The sequence below is a fragment of the Amphimedon queenslandica genome, unplaced genomic scaffold (genome assembly GCF_000090795.2).
Source record: "Amphimedon queenslandica unplaced genomic scaffold, v1.1 AMPQUscaffold_13489, whole genome shotgun sequence".
Classification (NCBI taxonomy): Eukaryota; Metazoa; Porifera; class Demospongiae; order Haplosclerida; family Niphatidae; genus Amphimedon; species Amphimedon queenslandica.
The window spans coordinates 1-20,716 of NW_003546275.1; the positions used below are offsets into that span (position 1 = coordinate 1).

Consider the following 20,716-nt stretch of genomic DNA (forward strand, 5'->3'; position numbering starts at 1 on the left):
AAAGGGAAGGAGGAGGTAATTTATATATTATTATTATTTTATTATTTTATATAAGAATCTTGACAATCTTTCCTTTCAAGGCAACAACCTCTACAATGAAGAATTAAAAGAGACTCTCTCTAGGATTAGTTCGTCAGAGGAGAGAGAGCGCTACATTTTAATGGATTTTATAAATGCTCCGTCTTTTCCTAATTTTGTTTTAAAAAAAGGCGAAAAGTCCATCAAAAAAATGAGAGTCATCAGTGAACTGGGAATATATGGTGCTTATGTAAGGTGAGACAGAAGTCAATAAAATTAATTGTTTTATGGTTTAGAAAATTTATATACATGTACTTATGTTGCATAGCAAGTTTGAACTAATTCCAATCAAAATTAGATTTTTTACGAATTTTTAAAGTTACTCAAAAATTGGGCCAAAGCCTCTGTACAGTGTCTCGGGCCAAATTTTGGCAAAATTGACCAGGAGAGAATTTTCCATTTTTATGATATTTTCTGATGCATATACATGTACTTATGTTGTGTAGCAAGTTTGAACTGATTCCGATCAAATTTAAATTTTTTACGAATTTTTAAAGTTACTCAAAAATCGGGCCAAAGTCCCTGTACTATGGTACAGTGTCTCGGGCCAAATTTTGGCAAAATTGACCAGGAGAGAATTTTCCATTTTAAGGATATTTTCTGATGCATATATATGTACTTATGTTGTGTAGCAAGTTTGAACTGATTCCGATCAAATTTGGATTTTTTAACGAATTTTTAAAGTTACTCAAAAATCGGGCCAAAGTCCCTGTACTATAGTACAGTGTCTCGGGCCAAATTTTGGCAAAATTGACCAGGAGAGAATTTTCCATTTTAAGGATATTTTCTGATGCATATATATGTACTTATGTTGTGTAGCAAGTTTGAGCTTGTTCCGATGAAAATTGAATTTTTTTAGAAATTTTAAAGTTGATTCCTATTAAAATTGGATTTTTTAAAAATTGCTGCACTATTAAAGTTGACTATTATACCATTGGCTATAGTACAGGGAATTTTTTCATAAATGGCGAGGAAGAAATTCTATTTGTTTTTTATTACATTTTGTGATGCACATACAGAGTTTAGGTTGATATTAAATCAAAGTTTTATGTCATCTAATAGCAATAGCATTACAAATAATGATAGTAGCATCATTTCTAATTTTTTATTAGAAGAAACAATGAGGTTTTGCTGAACACTGCACCAGGTCATTTATTAAGGAGCAAGCCGTCGGACTGTGATGAAGGGGGTGTGTCTATTGGCGTTGCTGCATTAGATTCACTGCATTTAATGTCTAACAATGATTATTATAAAGTCCTACATGACAACAGCTAATTTAACCATTTTATATCATTGAATGTGTCCTTTGAGACACTTTCTTTTCAATAATGATCCTTTCTTCTGATTTTGAATTAGTTAGTTCTTTTGGTGACGTGTTTGTTTTAATTGTGCTGCTTGTTCCTGGCAGTACATCAATAGATGCTCCTTTTGGTCTTGTAGTTGGTTTAGGCGAAACATCATGTGCTGTATCAAATGTATTTGATCTTTTAAATTCTGATTTTGATTTTGATTCAATTTCTTGAGCTGATTCAACCCTTGTTGTGTCAGTCTGGTAGTGTGCTGATTCCATTCCTGGAGTTTTAACTTCCATTGATTCTGATTTAATAATAGTATCATGAGTTGGGTGTACTATAGCTGAGTTTGATGGATCAAGTTGTGATTTATCAACTGGTGCAACTTTTATTACCTTGACTGGTTCCTCATTCAAAGCCTCCCAACTTAAATCAAAGGATTTTGTTTCATTAATGGATTCTTTTGAGTTTTGTGTTTGACTTTTAAACTCTCCTTCAGCAGTTAGCTTGATTGTTTGTGATTCTGATTTCTTGTAAGGAGCATCAAGTGGGACTGGTAGATCAACCCCTTCAGCATTTTTAGATTCTTCTCCTGATGATGTCTCATTATTATTTGACAATGTAGCTGGTGATGATATTGCTTTATTTCCTTGATCTTCATCTTGTATTACTTGTGTTGCCACGAATGTATCCAAAGTATCATTATTATCATCATTGATTTGACTGGCACCCGGCATTAATAGACCAAACACCTGTATGGCAATGACACTCAATATTCCTGATATTATATGAAAAACCACCAGAACAACAAGTGTTGCATAAAGTGAGCTTGGTATAGACCCACAGGACCTGACGCCAGAGAAAAAGTGAGGACGGCCACTTAATAATGAAACATAGCAAACTCTATCATTCTCAAGTATGTCACAACAGTAGCAAGTCTGAGATGGATAGGTTAGATTTGTGCAAGCTGGATTATTGGAGCAGGGAGTCTGCATGGCTGAACTAGTGTGAGCACATCTGTCAAAGTTTATTTGAGATAAGTAGAAGGCTCCAATGCCATCAATCATTGCAGCTATAAGGCTGCCTAGCAGTGATCCAATGCAGAGGATTCCATTAATAAAAGGCTAAGAAAAGAGAAAAATCAATTATATTGTTATACAACAGCTATTCAACTGCACTCATTACTGACCATTTTATCTTGCATTTTATCATGAAAAAATTTTTTTAGAACAATTAAGCAAATTCTTCCAATAGCAAGTGCCCCAGTAAAGATGCCAGCCCAAAATGATCCCAAAGCATACTGTGGTGTGACAAATGTTGCTGACAAACCCAAAGAAAAGACTAAGATGGAGACAAAGAGTTGTACGATGTTGACTGATAAGGAAATGATGAGAGGAAGTCGCTTTTTAAGCTTACAGTATGGCACAACAATCAGTGTAGACATTGTATTTATCTGTTACTATGGAAATAATTATGCATGGGTTTTAAAAACATGTTTCTTCTTGCATTAATGGTTGCTATGTTAGCATGATAAAAAAAATGCCAAAATTAATGCAAAATTTGCAAAAGCATGACGAGCCACGCCCACGCTGCTAATTTCCTCTAATCCTTTTTGGTTCATAACTTACCTTTTTAGTTCAATATTTTTGTTTCCCGTTGATCATGTCTCTCCAGTTGATCTTTCTCTGTATCTGTGCCCTTGCTTCCATTTCTCATGGCTCCTTTCCACTCGTATATCCTCAGCCATCAGCAGAGAGCAGCAATGCAACAAGCCTATACCTAGCAGTCATGATGTCCTTTAATGGAACATTTCTCAGTTCTGGGACTATTCCAGGAATACAGATAGCACTGGACCTCATTAATGAGCAAGAAGACCTTTTACCTGGCTACAAGCTTCACTATATAGCACTAGACTCCAGGGTAAACAGCAATTAATATTGAAACTATAATAATGATAATTATTAATCCTTTTAATGCAACTAGTGTAATCACACCATTGCATTGGATTCGTTATTTAAACAACTTATCTCAGATACACAAAGAGTGGGTGTAATTGGTGCAGGCTGCTCAGTAGCTACAGAGCCAACGGCTGAGATTAGTCATTACTATAACATCACCCAGGTGCGATCTTTAGCTATGCATACACTATCAGATAATATCGTAACCACACGTTTTCGTATTAGGTTTCATGTGCCTCTTCTTCGCACAATTTGGCCAACAGAGTCAAGTACAAAGCATATTTTCAAATGCTTCCAAGTGCAATAAACTTGGTCCCTGCGATAGGGGCCATCTGCCTCCGGTACAGATGGCGTCATATTGGAATAATAGCTCAAGACGAAAACCTTTTCACACAAGTGAGTTCATTTTGTTTCCAAGAGGTTGCATGCATGCCGTTCTTTTGTAATAGACTGTTGGGATGCTTACTACTCTTTTTTTGAGTGAGAACATAACCTGGGGGCTGAGAAAATTCCAATCTTCAGACGGACCTACATCTTTGGGAAAAAATCTCTTTGTAAGCTCGCATGTGTGTCAAGATCATAATTACGTGCCGATTTATAATTATTTTCCCAAAAAGTTTATTTTAAAATTTAATTATTTTATTGTTTGTCAATTGATTTTTGCTTTTTCAAAACAATGGTAAACCAGTAATGCATTGTCAGATAATTTCTGTAGGGATGTTTATGTCTTTGTTTCTTCTACCAGCTATTTGTTTCCTTTACAGTTAAGTTACTGTAAAAAAATTAAAACAATAATCTAAAGATAGCAATCTAGTATGAAGGATTAAGCCCACATACGATGTTGCTAGCAACATTGTGGTTAGTTTCATTTTGTGAGCAACATGCTGCAAGAAATAAAACAGCTGTCTATTTGTTGCTTACAAAGTCAAAGTATTAGAAAAAGCTTGCACCACTTTGCTAGTACATATTAAGAGAAATTTTGAATATAATCATAACACTGAACATATTATTCATAAAAGGCATATTTGTATTATGAAAGTTTATTTACACTCATCAATTTCATCAAGAGTAAATAATACCTCATGCATGAAGCAAATTAGTGGAATGAACTTCATTTCTCACTGTACACCCCTGCCCTTATACTTTTAATTTCTATAGGAAACGAGAGAAAGGATTGTATTTCTAGCAATGTACCCTGGACATGCTCTTACTGTTGTTTGTGAGGTGAGTGGAACTAACTATAAATGAATTGTAACTGTCAGTGATTATAACTGTGTGGTGTTAGTCCAGTGTATGGTTGTATGTTTGTGATGTTTTTATAACATATTTCTAAACAGTCACTTTATGCGTCATACTAGTACTACTTTACACCACTCTGTTGTTGTAGGCCTATAAGAAAAACCGTGTGTACCCACGCTACACTTTTATAATATATGGTTGGTATTCTCCAACCTGGTGGACATCATCAGCCTCTTCCATTGATTGTTCAAGAGAAGAGATTGAGTCTGTACTGCATTATAGCATTGCAGTCCTCCAGCACCAATTTGGCACTGATAGAACACAAAGCACCATATCAGGGATTGTGAGTAGAAGCAACACTTGTAACATAAACCGATTATCAATTCTCTTAACAGAGTTATGACACATATCATGGAATGTATGACAAAAGGCTGTCAAGTTTTGGTTACAGATACTCGACCCACAACATACAGTGTTTTGATGGTGTCTGGGCCTTTGCTCTTGCTCTTAATCAAACTATTAATGGTAAGACTAAGAGATATTTCTGCTACAGTTATGTACTTGCAATTAGATCAAACTAGCACAATATTAAGTTTTAATAATATTAATATAGTTAATAAATATTATTTGTGCAGATTTGAAAGAGAATGAAACACTCAGTAGACTGGCTCAAGAGAGTGAAGGCTGGGAAGATACTGAAACAGAATTTAGAATAGAAAATGCAACATACAAGAACAATGTCATTCAGCAGATGATGTTTGGCCATCTTGAGAGGACCAATTTCCTTGGAATTACAGTAACTTATGAATATTTAAAAAATAAAATACTAACAATGCTTATAAAATTTGCAGGGAAATGTATCTTTCACAAATATTGGTATTAGAAGGGTCAATAGGCTGAGAGTATTCCAGTACAGATACACTGGCAACAATACATTTGGTACAGTAGAATTCGCTTCTGTTCCAGCATTGGGAAACTACACCACCCTTGAGTATTACAATGGAGAATCAGACTCTACAGTTTGGCCATGTAACTAATGGAATATTAAATAATTTACTTGTTGTTTCATTTTACTACAAAATAGCTCAAGTCCCATACGATGGTGTGGCAGAGATTGAAATTGTGTCAGTCCCAATACCAATATCAGTTGTGTTTTCATTGCTGGCTGGTGCTGGTATGATCTTTGGTGTTATTTGCTTAGTTTTTGTCATTGTTTACAAGAAGAACAAGTAAGCTATACCTTCATTAGTATTAAGAGGAGTGTATTGGTTTGTCACTTGTAGGTTGGTCCGTTTAACAAGTCCTAAGCTAAATGTACTTATCATCATTGGTAGCTTGATAATGTATTTCAGCGTTATTCTGTATACTCTGCCTGTGTATGATTCTTTTGGAAGGACTCTTCTATGCAATGTAAGCCTGTCCATATATGCATGCGTTATAGCTTGTAAGTATAATTTCTATTTATAGCTCGAACCAAGAGTATTTTCTCTCGGATATACTCTCAGCTTTTCGACGATACTGGCCAAAATGTGGCGAGTGTATTATATCTTTACTAATCCAAAGCCAAATAGAAAAGTATACAGTATTCCTGATGATTTATATAGTTCATATATCTATGCACATTATAGGCTATCAAGGACTGGCACTTGTCTCTGTTTGTTCTTGCTGCTGTATCAGTTGATTTGCTCCTCTTGGGTCTACTGGCTGGATATAAGGGAGGGAGGCCTGAGGCATATCTGGTCAGGAATAATGAAAATCCTTCAGACGAGAGAGGAGTAAGCATAACATGTCATGCATTCAATAGGGTCTCTTTGTCTTTTCTTGTAGACTCTTGGCTACATAACAGACTACTATGTATATACTTGTGATTCGCATGAGCACAGCATTTTTCTTGGAATAATATTTGGATTCAAGGCTATTCTTCAAGTCGCTGCACTTTTCCTTGCCTTTGGCATACGTAAAGTGAAAGTCAGAGGTCTTAACGATTCCAAGTTTGTCGGTCTAATGGTGTACATATCAAGCATCATACTCACAATCCAAATCATTGTATCCGTCACCCTCAATCATTACCAGTTTGCCTTCTCCATCCTGTTTGGATTGTCCATCATTATCAACACTACCGTCATACTGGGTCTTCTTTTCTTTCCTCAGGTAGTCGTGAGCATCAATGATGCCATACTTTTTTTATTTTTTGGTAGATGGTGGGTGTTTATAAGGATCCGGAGGGTAAAGAGGTATTTGTAGGTGAACAGATGAAAGTGAAAGTGAAAACAGTACTCACCTCCAATGAAGGTGCTGTAAGCAACATTGTCAGCAGTCCTTTCATGGATGACAAGCAAAAAATTGAAGCACTCGTTCAAAAGATTAACGAAATGCAGGAAAACGATGTTGTAAGAAAATAATTCTATTTCCATGATGTGAATGTCTTTATACTTTATTTTGCAGGATATGAAGGACACTGCAACTTAGATGCGCTTGCTCCTAATCGCTATAAACTGTATCACAAATAATTCCTGTCACTTTTTATTATCATTAGCAACAACATTATTTAGAAAAAAAATAGATCTAGTTTGTCGAAAAAATTTAATAATGAAGGGACAGTCAATTGAGCAGCATATTAGGTAGTGTAGCAAAGAGTGTCAACTTTACTGGGATCCGTTGGTGTTAAAGATGTCAGTGTAGAGATACAACTGCCCACCAATCCTCTTCCAAATCACAACATACTTTCCATCATCAAAAGTAGACCCGTCTCCCTTGTAGAAAGTGTAGGAGCCTCTCTCGTAAACTACATCTCCTCCACCCATTGGACCAACTTCTACAGTTCGCAGGACCACTTTAGTAGCCCCAGCATCACGAACTGATTGGAAGATCTTGGGGACAGCCTCCCTGCCCTCCATGACTCCAGCACCAGTAGGCATTAGCTTGCAATCCTCGGAATAGCATAAAGAAAGAGCGGCCATATCTCCCTTGTCAAAAGCTGCCATAAACTTGACGTTACAAGCCTCAATTTCATCTTTTAATGTAGACATTTTTATGCTTCAGATTGCTTCTTCTTGCCTATTATCACGTGATGTTAGCTTAGGTCTATAATGAGCTGATATTAGTTTATAATGATATTAATTGTATAGTGTTAAGAATTAAGAACAGTGAATCTCTTTCATGCCAGCTTTCTTGCCCCCTCTATGAGATGGAGCAGGAGCTATCCACCCCGCCTTCGAGTAAATGAGAGAGTACAGCTCTGCTCATGTAAGTGATTGTACCACATGTCCCACCAACTGGAAGGCTATAAAAAGGATGCTAGGGAGAAAACATTTCAACTTGGAATGTTGCTGCATATCTGTATACTTGTGTTTTGTCATGATCTTTGCCTACAGTGTATCGCTTATTTTCAATGTCAGTCTCTAACAATTGAAATGCATCTTGAAGTAGCTACATTAAGAGATATAACAGCAGTCTTTAATGATACGATCCCCAACCTTGTCAATGTTGATACAGTTGTTGTGACATAGCTCAGGGTTTCGTTCCAACACAGTAGAAAACACCATCAACAACTATAGAAGAGATGGAGAAGAAAAAGATGAGCAGATAGTGAAAGTGGCCAGTGGATCATATACATGTACATGCATGTACCTCAATGACTAGCTGTCTATATTCAGGATTAATTATCTCGCTTAAAAGTTGATCCACTTTCTTGCAGAAACTTTTCTCATGTCCCGATAGAACTTCAATTGTTGGATACTGCACAGTGGATGTACATGCATGATGAACAATCTCATTCCTTTTACTTGTGGTAATGTTTTTCCCCTAACAGTAATCCCACCAGATGCCTTCTTTAGTATTCCATAAACTATCAATACAGCTCAAGCATCATCCATCCATTAACAATGCTATACCTTTCAAGTAGAAATTTGGTGGGACACGGTTCAAAGCTCCATTCAGTTGCCTCTGATATAGAGCTGTTCTATGTAGACACAGAGTCAGTGATGACTCAGGATGTTACAGTGGGTTACCTCTCAGGGTTTTCTAGTAGTGTTTCCTTTAAAAGCTTTTTTATTTGATATGGAGATAACTGATACAGGATCTAATTAATAGTATAATGATAAAAAATCCAATTTTGATCAGAATCAACTCAAAACTGATGCATACAAATAATTATGATAAAACTCGGTTTGTATCAGAAACAGTTTGTTCTCAGGGCTTACCTGACTACTAATAGATTTCCTATGCAATTCAGATTTCATTGCTTGTATTATCCAACTATAATAATAACAAATGAAAATGATATAATTACATCACACTTACCCTAATCTAAAGCAAAGCATACCATCAAACATTTTATTAACGTCAGAGCGAGTGCTCAAACCGCCAAAATATATTAGGAGCTAGAAAAAAGTATGAAAAATTGAAAATATTTATGCATTATACAGTACAGAATTTGCATGCATTTATACCAACCTCTTGTTGGAGGACAGCCTCAATGGGCTGGTATGGCATGCATTGCTGATACATGATCTGTGCTATCTCATTTGGAGTGAGTGGCTCTGTTATAGTGTACTCTGGAAAGCCAAAGACACCTATTGATATCTGGAGAGAGGGAAGGAGTAAGGAAGGACTGACTATAAGTGAGGGAACTTTCACTCTCAAACTTCATCTTTCACTCTATACATGTACCTCCTTTTCTTTAACCAATAAATGAGAGAGAGAAGGAGCCAGACAGTCCACGACTTTATTAAGTATGCTTGCAGCCAATCGAACGGCCATCCTGGGGTTCAAAATTTCAAATCAAAAGGATTAGAAAGCAGCTGAACATGTTCAGTATAACTAACCAATGCTTTCTCCTCGCAGCCTCTTCATAAAGGTTCTGTATATGATCAGTAATGGATACTAGATGAGAGAGAGTAGTGTCCAGTGAGGGGGTAAGAATGTTGAACTTGTGTACCTCTATCAAGAAGATAGTCCAAACCTGCTTTATTACCAACCTCTGAGAACAGGTATATTTTACCTAAAATGTTATTCTCCCCCTACTCAGAGTGAGATAATGAAGAGGCTGGACTGTATCCTTACCTCTATCAAATATTTTAAATGATCAACAGAATGAACCTTCAAATCCTAAAGAAATAACTATTATAAACACTCTTTACTTTTATCCCTCCCTTCTTTCTCTCTCCTCTCTCTCTTCAAACTAACAGCTGGCCCATAAGTTGGTTCTTCCTCTAAATCAACTGGCCCTGGCTCAAACCTCATGATTTGAAGCGTATCGCCATTCCCACCAGCAGTAACAGGAGTCCCAGCATCATCAGGGAATGAAGTAAGAGATGAAGACATACAAGTACTCAGAGAAGACGACCTTGAGCGTAGTCTAGGACTCCTAGCAGCACATGTGCTATAAAGATACATACATTAATGGATCGGTCATTAGTAGACAAAAAAGGATACTGCTCCAGTAGGTATATAATTCACTTACACAGCTTGTCTTACATCGTGCTGATCTCCTTCTCCAATACAATCCAACACATCCACACACGAGGTCGATACAAGAGCCTTAACAAAAACGTGAAAAACCCAAATAATAATGATTTTTTTCCTTTCTAGTACCTGTAGCCTGTCTAATCTAACTTTGACTCCTCCTACTTCCCCGCCTCTTAAATGAGCGAGAAATTTTATTGTGTCTTTGAAGTATTCTATCCTACAAGAAAGAAGGAGCCATTGGAAGATGCAGCTGAAAGAAAGATAGTAGGATACTGACTGGAAGAGATTCTGACGTAAAAGGAGAGTGAGAGTAGGCCTTCCTGTCATATTCCAATAACTGTTTAAAAATTTTATGGTCGACTGAAAGAAGACAAAGAAAAAATTAGAGAATTACTCCCCCTTTTCTCTCTCTCTCTCTCTCTCTCTCATGTGTAGCACCTTCACAGTGTCAATGAATAGCTTTATATCGTAAGACATATAGAAATCATCAATACTCAGATCAGTTGGATAGAATACGGCTAACTGACCCAATATCTGATATATCTACAAGATAGACATTGCATGTGAATATAAACACAGCTACAAGGAATATAGCAGTTTCACCTTACTGGTCCCAATGGCTCCAATCGGTCGCATTGGTCTACCACTTAGTCCTAATTTCTTGTTCTCTCCTAAATGGCTGTACACCTGTCAGAGTAACTTCTAATTAAATAATATTCAACTGTAGGGTTTCACCAACTTTAAGAAGCACGTCGTTGGGTGAGTTTAGCGTGATTGGCTCAATCTGTTTGATGGTCTGTGTTGGGATACCATACATTGCTAGTATAGATTGTAATCTGGAGGAAGTACATAAAAACATACCATAAAAAATTAATAATATAATTAAAAACACACATAAAATATATCATTAAAAAATATATTTAAAATAACTATTAAACCATCCTACATGCACGTACACTCTTCTCTCTCTCTCTCTCTCCCTCACCTGCTACTCTCACATATCAGAGCAACTTGAACTACAGTGTGTCTGTGAGTTGAAGGAGAATGAAAGTTAATCCTACGATTGTGGAAAGTAACTTGATTATCATGTGAACCTGATGTGTGGAGACCGATGGGATCCAGCTCAGATAATGTTAGTAATTTATCTCCTAAAATATTAATAATAATAATAATAATAACAATAATGATGATGATGATGATGATGATGATAATAATAATAATAATAATGATGATGATCATAATAATAACAAGGCTGCAAAAGTCATGGCAGCCATTTTGAAATGGGGCGAATCCTACTTAGTAACGCTACCGCATTACTAATAATAGTAATGATAATGACAATGATTTTATATGCATTTTAGCTATCATGTTACTAACTGAGTAGTCTTGCTATGAAATAGAGTGACTGTGACCAAAGGAATGGGTGTGGCTCATCTGGCGAGATCATTTGAGTATCAGGAGGAAAAGAGGATAAAGAAGGAGAGGTCAGCTTCTTTTTTATGACTTCCTTCGGATAACAATAAAACTTGGGGACTATAGGATAGCCTGGCACAAAAAGAAAGTAGATAATTATTATTAAAATATTATAAAGGAGTTACCAGACTCGTTGCGTGTCACAGTTAATGATAGTTTGTCCCAATATCTCTCTGCCTTCTCTGTCTCTCCTCTAAACATTGCTAAATATAAGATAAAGGATACAGAATGTCACAAGGTCCATGTGTGTGTGTGTGTGTGCTTACCACTGATGTAAGTATATAGATAAAAAAGAGGCCATTCACATTCAAATCCTTCATAAGACTACAAAATAAAATGACACATGTGATCTAGTCATTTTATATTCAATAATATATATCTTTCTTTATTCTTTAAAAATTATATTTAATTTCTACTCGTGAATCCTCTCACTTTGATATCAGAATGGTGCTCATCTTTAAAAAAAGGATGAACGTCTTTAGGAAACCTTTTAAAACCATATTTCCCTTCCAAGACACTCTCCACTCTAGTCTCGGTCCGTTCCCTCAGCTCGGGAGTATCTATACAAAATCCCGGGAAACCCGTTATAGTAAGAAGGGCAGAGTCAGTCTCTCGGCTTGAGGACTCCCGAGGAAGAAGGGTGGAGAGGATGACGTGGTTACGATACTGAGCATCAGGATCAACATGAATGACAGCACTGGGGGAAGAGGCTCCTCCGCCAAACAAATTGAGACCATGTATAGCATTTAGGGCCGCCTTTGCCATCCCTATCGAGCTAAAGAAAGTTTAGGAAATGAATTATTATGAAAATAAAACGTTATGAATATTATTTAAAAGCTTACCTAGCATGAAGTTCAAGGTTGCTGCCACAGTCCTTTGTCTCTTTCTCCCACATGCCAAAGTCAGGGGTCCTATAAGCTCTCTCAATGTAATAGACTAAGTTCTGAACAAAATCCACTTCATCTTTGCTTAGTATAACCTGAGGAGAGAAAGGAGAGAGAGAGAGGAGGGGGAGGAGGGAAAGGAGTTTGCATTAAAAGGAGGATTGATATCAGACCTCAACGCCAGAAGCAATCATTTGTGCCAATACTAGCAAGTACAGCGAAGTGCCATCTATCTAGAAGGAGACAGGAACAGCAAATATAAAGCACATTAGTATACATATACATGGTAATCACTCCCTCTTTACTTGTAAATGCCCCCAGCTATTATCATCCATGACTAGATTACCTAATAATAATACGAATAATACAAATAATACCACTGCTAGCTATTGTACCAGTCGTGCAGTCAAAACGAGAATGAAGAGCATTCTGCTTTGTTCTATCTTTCTTGAAACTCTCCAACTAAAAAAGTATCACATATAATTATAATTGTAGAATAAATTCATAGACAAAGAAGACAATACGTAATTTTTTTAAATTTATTTATCTTTACAACCAGTGGTGAGTACTTTATTAGCTTGTCTCATGTAACAGAATAGTATGCCTCTCATGCACTTGACGGCACTTTGCTGGAGTTCAAAAACCCGACCTTCATCATAACCAATGTGACTATTTTAAAATTAAATAAAATAATTATTAATAATTGAATCAAGTAGAATCTAATTAATAAAAGTATTAGCTAAAGTGTCCACAAACATTACCTGTAGGCTCTGGACAGTGCCCAGAGTGCCATTGAGCAGTAGACATTATCCTTCACGCGGGCATGACGACTAGATCCACGAGGAAACAGGCCCAGTGTGTGACTTTGGTACTTACAAAGTATATTTTGTACTAAAGAAGGAATAAAGAAAGATTAAATTATCGGCCTTTTCTTTACTTTCAAGGTAGTATTGATCTAATTTCTCGAATAATGGCTTCTCTTCTCTCTTTAAAGAATCACTTGATCTCGCCATGACAATGGGCGGTGCACATTAAAGAATTTTCTCCGCCCAGTGAGCCCCGCCTCTACTAATAAACAAGATGGCGGCAGGCAGCAACAAAAATCCTTTTGACGAAGACGAGGGAGAAGAAGACCTTCCCGAGTCTCCTCCTATTCCTCTGCACTCCACACTCAAAGGAGAAGTAGATCTGCCAGGAGAGATGGAGGAAAAGACAAAGAAGTTTGAGGATATTGCCGGCTGGCTGCTCTCCGAGGGGCTGATCCTCACATGCCTTGAGCTCCACACCGAGCTACTAGAGAGTGGGAGACAGATACAGGAGCTCAAAGACTACTTTTCCAATCCGGGGAACTTTGAGACTGCAATACCACAGCCTCTTAAATCCGATTTGTGTACGTCCTTTCATTATAAGTGGGTGGGGCATTGCCATAGTTTTATCAAAAATGCTTCAAATTTTAAAAATAGACTATAATAGTAGTGTGTAGTACGTTACTCCAATTTATTTTGTAGTACGTACTCCAAGTATGTCTACATTCGATTCACTGGAGCTAGGACGTGTCTCTGATGACGGCAGAGATAATGACGAGAGAGTGGCAGGTACCTCTATCCCTCCCCCCTCCTCTCTCTCCCCCCCTCTCTCTCTCATGTTTCTCTTGTTTCTTGCAGTGCTAGAGTTTGAGTTGCGTAAAGCTTACGAGACAATTAAATCATTGAGAGGTAGTCTAACAAAAGCATCCGACATCACCACAAGACAAGAAGTGGGAGAGGAAACGGTGAAATTTGCTGAATCAACAGTATGTATATTATTGTTATTATTATTGTTGTTGTTGTTGTTGTTTTTGTTGTTGTTAGGAGCCGATAAAGCCTCACGAGAAAAGAGCCCTCAATTTTCTCGTTCACGAATATTTGAACGAAACGTCAAACAAACTGACAGCCATCACACTTTCAGAAGAGAACAGTGATCAGGTGGGTCTGGCTTGTTAGTGTCACGTGACTGTCACACGACTCACGTGTCCTTTAGAATTTTGAAGACTGGGATGATGTAGGTCTGAACATCCCAAAGCCTCCGTCTCTCTTGAAGCAATTCCGCCATTATGATAGCATCTCTCTGGTAGGACAGGAGCAAGTGAACAAAATAACACTATTGGTAATGGAGACTCTATATTTTTAATAATCATTTGGTGTTTTTATTTTAGGAAAAAGAGATACAATCACTGAATAGCCAGTCCCTTGCATTGAGAAGAGAAAATGAATCCTTGAACTTGAAAATAAAGAAGCTAAAGTATGAGATTCTGTTTTGTATACATTTATTAATTCTTACTAATAAATGCTCCCTTCATCCATTTATTTAGTGTGTTCCAGTCTTTTGATGAAGTCAGACAGGCTCCTCCTCCATCCCGTAAAGCTTATACTCCTGATCTCACTCGCAGCTCTCATCATCGTAACGCCTCCGACACGCCCGTAGTCTCCTCTTTGACCTTTGATATGTCGCCTTGTAGGTCCCCGTCCGACCTAACAGAGATTCAAAATGACTCTGTTGTGGGTGTGGCAAGCTCTGAAACCACGCCCCTAGCAGAGAAGCGTGATGACACTGGTACAGATGACGTTGATGTAAAGACTGATCATGTTACTACCAACGGTGAAGGGTTGGGCGGAGCTAAAGAGAGAGCCACACCCTCCGAAGAGACTCTAACTAGCAATACATCAACCAATGAAATGACGAGCAATAAAGTGACAGCTCCTCCCCTTGCCACACCCCCTGCTTCTAATGTAGTCGATAGTATTAAGAAGCATCACATGTCTTTGTTATTTCGGCAAGAGTTACTTGACACGATGTCTCAGCTGAGCGGAGTGGAATCAGAGATAATGTCTGAGATATCAAATCTTGCTGATCCCGACTTAAATGTCATTGATCTGTTCAGCAGGAGATTACCCGATGCTGTTGAAAACACAATACTGCCTAAAAGAGAGGTGATTCTCATCCTTTCCTATTTAAATTAATTATGCCCCCCCCTCTCTCTTTATTTCTCTCTCTAAAGGGTCTCATTCCGATGTTACTTTGTGTCATCAATCATCAAACCAATGCCCGTGAGAGAGACAAGCTATTGAATATGCTATTTAATTTGATAAAGCGACCCACCAAAGAGCAACGGTGAGACACTCAATAATGCAAATCTGTATGTACACTTACATGTCCTAATAGCTCTTAGTATTAGCTCTTCCCTTCTCTTCTCTTCTCTTAGTCAAATGATAATCACAGGTTGTGTGGCGTTTGCTCGCTTGAACGGCTCATCTAAAGTAGAGGCCGAGCTCTTCCCTCAGATATGGGAGCAGATTAATCACAAGTATTACGAGAGGAGACTCCTCGTTGCTGAGTCCTGCGGGGTTCTCTCTCCTCATATTTCTGTCAGTAAACAGTTTTAAAGAAGTCATTTTATTGTATGATCTAATACATTGTAGTCAGAGCTACGTAGCTCTTTGGTTCTTTCGATAATCCAGCAGATGCTGGCTGATGATAAAGCAGAGAGTGTTCGTGAGGCACTGGTCAAGTCATTGGCTGTATTGGTAGCATTTATTGATGATGAAGATAAATTTAAAACAGTTAGTGGTACCATGCAGTAGTTATCTTAGTGTGATAGCATCCATCCATCCATCCATTCTCTCTCTCTCTCTCTCCCTCTTCCCCCTCTCTCTCTCCCCCTCTCTCTCTCCTAGTGTTGGGAGTTGTGCTTGCGTTCATTGAATGATTCAAGTCAAATAGTGACTACAGCATCTCTCACTGTCCTCCTCCCAGCCCTGGCTGCGTGGTCCTATGAACTGGATAAACTAGAGTCTGACATAGTCTCTTATTTCTTGTCACAATTATATACATGCATCAAGGTGAGGTTATTATTATTATTATTATTAATTATTACTATATTGTTTTTATTTTCTTGTTTTTATTATTTTTAGCAAGTATCAAGGTCAGAGGGTGAGAGTGGAGCTACTGAGAGATGCCAGCAATACCTTGTTACACTAACTCATCTAGTACCATGGCACTATACATCTGTTCTATCATCAGGTAAATACCATCCACATGTACATCTAATGTATCCACATGTACACACATTACATTACATGTACATGTACATGTATGAATGAGTGTATTATTATATCATTAGGTCCTTATGTTCAAGGGATCGATGGTGCTTCTTTGGAGCCCAAAGAAAGTAAACACTTTCATTCTTTTCTCAATTTTATACTTTCTTTTTTGTTTTAATTTCTTCATTTTTTAGCTCAGTTTCCTCATCCTTTCTCTAGACTGCTTGACATTAATGTTATCATTGGTAGTGAATCTCGCCTCCGTTTGCTGGTAGCTGGCTTGGAGAGAGAAATAAACAAGAAAGAAGACTCGTGGTCGTCCTGGAAGAAACTGGACTGGTTTCAGGAGGAATGGTTAGAAATGTAGAATTATACTTTTATTGTGAGTGGTGGTCTTTTTTCTTTATAGTTTAAGATACCTAGTAAAGTCAGCAGGTTTGTTTATTTTTTATTTTGTTTGTTTGTTGTTAGCTTTTTTGTTATTCTTTATGTGTTGTTCCTTTTTCTTTAGAGACACTTGGTTTCTCTCAGCCCGAGCTCCTCCATTCTCTCTCTGTATTACTCTCTGCCTATTGTGCTTACTTCGGACATGCTTTCACTCATAAGATGGTACTTGTGTACAATGCAATCATTTTAAAGCAACTTTTAAAATTCATAAAAAATCTTATTGTAATTGGAATCAGCTCAAACATTCTATGCAACATAAGAACATGTATATGCATCAGAAAATATTATAAAAATGAGGATTTTTCTACTTTTCATTTTTGGTAAAGTTTGGCAAAATTCCCTGTACTATAGTACAGGGACTTTGGCTCGATTTTTGAGCAACTTAAAAAATTCGTAAAAAATTCAAATTTTGATCGGAATGAGCTCATACTTTCTGCACAACATAAGAACATGTATGTGTATTTTTTTTTAATATAAAAATGGAAAATTCTGTATTTTTTATTTTTGACGAAATTTGGCTAAAATCCCTGTACTATATATAGTACAGGGTCTTTGGTTCGATTTTTGAGCAACTTAAAAAATTTTTTTCAGCTCAAACTTAAGATAGGAATATTATGTTATATTATCAATGTTAACATTTTTGTTATAATATTATTACTGTCCCTCTCTCTTTCTCTCAGATTAAACCTTTCTTCCAATCTGTCATGAACTCCAGTCAATCTTGTAAGTACATTAACGAATATAAATCTCATTCGTAAGACCCTACCTCTCATCCACACGCAGCTAAAGACCAGTCCTCACTCGTCTCGTCAGTCCTACTACCTTTTTATATCTCCGGTGTACTCACTGTGTTCCCTGAGGTACATCAAACAAACATTTAACAATACAAGAAATAACGATACAAGAAAATAATGATGTTATTTCTTGTAGTAAAGAGAGGATTCCCAATGGGTAGGAGTGTGTAGGAGTTGTGGATTGGTTTGGTGTTGGTTCCTATTGCATCAGGAATGAGTAGTACTAGCATTTTTATGGCAAAAGTGGCCACTATGTTATTTGGCTATCAGATTGATAATACGAATACACTTACACATCAATTTACTGTTATCCCATCCTACACTTATCGTGGTGTGAATAAAAGCCTGTACTAAAATTGAATAAAGTATAGTAGTTCCCACAAAAATGGGCTCAGTATTTCTTCTACCGTATTGGGACGATTCACACTACTACGTCATTACACCCCCTCCCTTGTTTAGTCTCTCCTCCACACTCCTTCCACAGACACACAGAATAGATAGGGCTTCATGTACATGTACATATCATCAAGGGCTGTATAACAAGCTTATTGTATTTTAATTCTCCTAAAAATTAACTTAATATTATTAATGTTTTTTTTGGTTAACTATTTTTTAAATGATAGGACGAGAGAGAGTTGTCGTCATATTTGCAAGATGTCATAGTGAACGTGTCTCTCTCCTACTCCTCCATTGAGAGTGTCCGGCTCTCAGTACTAGAGCTTAAGAGGGAGAGAAAACTCCACCCATTAATACTCCGCCTTCTCAGCTCACTCTCCAAACACTCGTCCATGCAAGTCCGTCGATATACGGCCATCTTGTTAGGGGTGAGTGAGTGTGGTTTACTGGGTGGGGCTATTAACAATGGGCATTAATTAGGAAATGATATCCGGCGTTGACGAGAAGCAAATCAGTTTGCACGTTTTGACGACTTTGTTGAGACTCTCAACTGATAGAGAAACGTAAAAGAGAGAGAGAGAGGGAGGGAAGGGAGAGAGAGATAACGATAACCTGTTGCTCTTTAGGAATGTGAAGACAGAGACTATTGATAGTTTAGGGACAATAATGGAAACCTTGTCAAAGAGAGACGTGAGTCACCTGTTGTTTTATTTCTATTTATCTTCCTCCTTTTCTCTCTCTCTCTCTCTCTAGGTACTTAATCAAGTCCATCGTCAGTTTGAGCAGTTTGTCAATGACAAGGAGACCATTAGTGACTTCCTCATGTACACTACAATCCTTAAGACTCTAGCTAGGATCTCACCTAATGCCGACCCTGTCTTCAGAGATGAGTGTAAGCTATGGTGTTATAATATCCTATGTACATTTTACATGTATTTTTTCTCATTTTTATTTTCTATTTTTATAGTTATTATACCGTTCTTTATGGAAGCAGCTGCTACTAATAATTCTGCTCCTAATGCCACTCAGCGCCGCGACATTGCCGCTATACTCCTTGGGGCCTACAAGAGTCTCTCGGGATGCTGTATCCTATAAACAATAATAAAGTTCCCATAAATACCTCATGTATTAAGTAGTATTATTAATCATACTTACTAATTGACACGCCCCATTTTCAGTTCTGATATGTGGCATGCATATATTATAGTGATTAGTGAGTGTGTTATTTGTTTTCTTGACTTGAAGTTACTTAGTTGTATCCATTGAGCTATTGTCCACTTACTTCCTACCGGGACTAAAATCACTATTGATAGATATCCAGGTCGTTGATCAAGGAAATATTGTTAGTTAAAATAATCATGATGATGATGATGATGATGATTATGATGCTTGCTTTTACTTAATATTATTTTTGTTAGCCTACAGTTGAAAACTTGATTGAGGATGTTCAAGGAAGAATAGTCACTCATCAGAAAAACTTGAGGTAACTTCATAAGACAAAGATCATTCTGCTTAATGCACTGCACCCTCCTCTCTCTCTCTTTCTTGTTTCTCTCCATTCACACAGTGAGGCAACTGGAGGGTCCACGCAATCAGGTAACAAGTTTCTTGGGAAAATTAAAGATATTGAATTTACTCCGCCAAAAATGAGCTTCTCGTTCAAAAAGAAGAACTAGAAATGATGGTTAATGAATTTTAATTCATATTTAACTTTTAATTATTATGGCTGCAAATTTAGTTTATTTTTTACGCAACACTGACATGATTTATGATTAATAAAATAATTAATTATACGTCTTTATGTGCTTTGATATATTTCATGATGGAGTTGTCAAGTACATGGATCTGTCCCTTCCATTTAAAAGAGTGTGGTTGGTCGGTCTCTGAAGATCCTTCTCTATACCCAAAGAATGGACTAATCTCCAAAGCAAGACTGGACTTTATCAGTCCAGCCCCTCCTACAGGACCTGGGTGATAGACACGCCCACTTTCTGGAAACATGACAAGTTTTTCAGGTTGAAAAGGAACGACAAGTGATGTCACACCTCCGTATGATAGTAGCTCTTCTGTGGGCGTGGTCAACTGGGAGTGGCCTTGTATGTTCTCAATGACTTGCCTGTCTGGTTTTAATAGCTGGTTAAACACGATTGGTAGGTCGTCGCATCGAATGTAATTCATTTCCCGTCCACAAGGCGAGACGTAGGGGAAGTCGTCATGGTAGCGACCTGTCTCGTTTACTTTTAATCTCTTGAAGAAGAAATCAAGAAACTTCTTGTCTATCAAAAATAATTTTTTTTAATGTTTAATGTAATAACTACGATTTACCTTTAAAGCACGTTATAAAGTTTTTTACTTTTGTGTCATCCAAGAACAACTATAAAATGAATATTATAATAAAAATTGATGATAAAAAACATTTTTAATTTCAGGATCTAAAGTGTCTGGATTACTGTTGCTACCTGTCCCTGGTGGTCTATGTAGTAAAAGTATTCTCTTGTTTTGGGTCCAGGAGACTGTCCTTGTACATACTTAACAAAACTTCTTGTGAAAATGGATGATAATCTTTTCATTTTGACATTTTCCACCTAAGTTCGTTTAATTAGAAGC

General features: G+C 37.2%; 6 protein-coding genes and 1 long non-coding RNA gene across 7 annotated transcripts; 3 read left to right on the top strand and 4 right to left on the bottom strand.

The window, feature by feature from the left end:
* LOC109580497 (uncharacterized) lies at positions 1–1,430 on the top strand. Its single transcript, XR_002184254.1, has 3 exons — positions 1–15; positions 81–273; positions 1,191–1,430. It is a non-coding gene; the product is annotated as an uncharacterized LOC109580497 (long non-coding RNA).
* On the bottom strand, positions 1,230–2,883 carry LOC109580495 (uncharacterized). The gene is made up of 2 exons (XM_019993744.1): positions 2,560–2,883; positions 1,230–2,494 (listed from the first exon to the last, which is right to left on the bottom strand). Exons 1-2 carry the CDS (start codon positions 2,812–2,814, stop codon positions 1,364–1,366), a joined length of 1,386 nt encoding a protein of 461 aa, XP_019849303.1. The 5' UTR covers positions 2,815–2,883; the 3' UTR covers positions 1,230–1,363.
* Positions 2,884–2,961: 78 nt separating this feature from the next.
* Positions 2,962–7,129, top strand: LOC100636021 (gamma-aminobutyric acid type B receptor subunit 2-like). Its single transcript, XM_019993743.1, has 16 exons — positions 2,962–3,290; positions 3,354–3,491; positions 3,554–3,724; positions 3,778–3,882; positions 4,487–4,552; positions 4,716–4,910; positions 4,963–5,092; positions 5,203–5,363; positions 5,419–5,596; positions 5,652–5,796; positions 5,851–5,977; positions 6,035–6,142; positions 6,196–6,342; positions 6,395–6,718; positions 6,766–6,957; positions 7,013–7,129. The coding sequence occupies exons 1-16, from the start codon at positions 3,033–3,035 to the stop codon at positions 7,034–7,036; spliced, it is 2,469 nt and encodes an 822-aa protein (XP_019849302.1). The 5' UTR covers positions 2,962–3,032; the 3' UTR covers positions 7,037–7,129.
* Positions 7,088–7,650, bottom strand: LOC105316898 (uncharacterized). Its single transcript, XM_011412176.2, has one exon. The coding sequence runs from the start codon at positions 7,594–7,596 to the stop codon at positions 7,213–7,215; it is 384 nt and encodes a 127-aa protein (XP_011410478.1). The 5' UTR covers positions 7,597–7,650; the 3' UTR covers positions 7,088–7,212.
* Positions 7,651–7,652: 2 nt separating this feature from the next.
* Positions 7,653–13,445, bottom strand: LOC100636147 (phosphorylase b kinase regulatory subunit beta-like). The gene is made up of 33 exons (XM_019993742.1): positions 13,331–13,445; positions 13,155–13,284; positions 12,963–13,062; positions 12,789–12,855; positions 12,699–12,739; positions 12,567–12,626; positions 12,352–12,488; positions 11,942–12,284; positions 11,776–11,833; positions 11,635–11,712; positions 11,414–11,581; positions 11,022–11,184; positions 10,776–10,872; positions 10,640–10,723; positions 10,475–10,579; positions 10,314–10,396; positions 10,163–10,253; positions 10,032–10,108; positions 9,755–9,950; positions 9,632–9,676; positions 9,507–9,588; positions 9,394–9,451; positions 9,239–9,329; positions 9,023–9,151; positions 8,870–8,949; positions 8,770–8,824; positions 8,578–8,648; positions 8,461–8,528; positions 8,353–8,414; positions 8,198–8,305; positions 8,044–8,118; positions 7,913–7,996; positions 7,653–7,864 (listed from the first exon to the last, which is right to left on the bottom strand). Exons 1-33 carry the CDS (start codon positions 13,404–13,406, stop codon positions 7,748–7,750), a joined length of 3,279 nt encoding a protein of 1,092 aa, XP_019849301.1. The 5' UTR covers positions 13,407–13,445; the 3' UTR covers positions 7,653–7,747.
* Positions 13,445–19,910, top strand: LOC100636275 (lisH domain and HEAT repeat-containing protein KIAA1468 homolog). Its single transcript, XM_019993741.1, has 26 exons — positions 13,445–13,783; positions 13,902–13,988; positions 14,058–14,185; positions 14,244–14,357; positions 14,413–14,538; positions 14,588–14,673; positions 14,744–15,362; positions 15,431–15,543; positions 15,635–15,797; positions 15,852–15,992; positions 16,107–16,271; positions 16,344–16,452; positions 16,553–16,600; positions 16,667–16,826; positions 16,882–16,907; positions 16,984–17,081; positions 17,600–17,642; positions 17,703–17,779; positions 18,337–18,537; positions 18,590–18,672; positions 18,736–18,799; positions 18,863–19,001; positions 19,077–19,193; positions 19,363–19,451; positions 19,528–19,592; positions 19,677–19,910. The coding sequence occupies exons 1-26, from the start codon at positions 13,474–13,476 to the stop codon at positions 19,783–19,785; spliced, it is 3,480 nt and encodes a 1,159-aa protein (XP_019849300.1). The 5' UTR covers positions 13,445–13,473; the 3' UTR covers positions 19,786–19,910.
* On the bottom strand, positions 19,852–20,704 carry LOC100636402 (UPF0598 protein C8orf82-like). The gene is made up of 3 exons (XM_003384563.3): positions 20,569–20,704; positions 20,435–20,483; positions 19,852–20,385 (listed from the first exon to the last, which is right to left on the bottom strand). The coding sequence occupies exons 1-3, from the start codon at positions 20,677–20,679 to the stop codon at positions 19,898–19,900; spliced, it is 648 nt and encodes a 215-aa protein (XP_003384611.1). The 5' UTR covers positions 20,680–20,704; the 3' UTR covers positions 19,852–19,897.
* Positions 20,705–20,716: the final 12 nt, after the last annotated feature.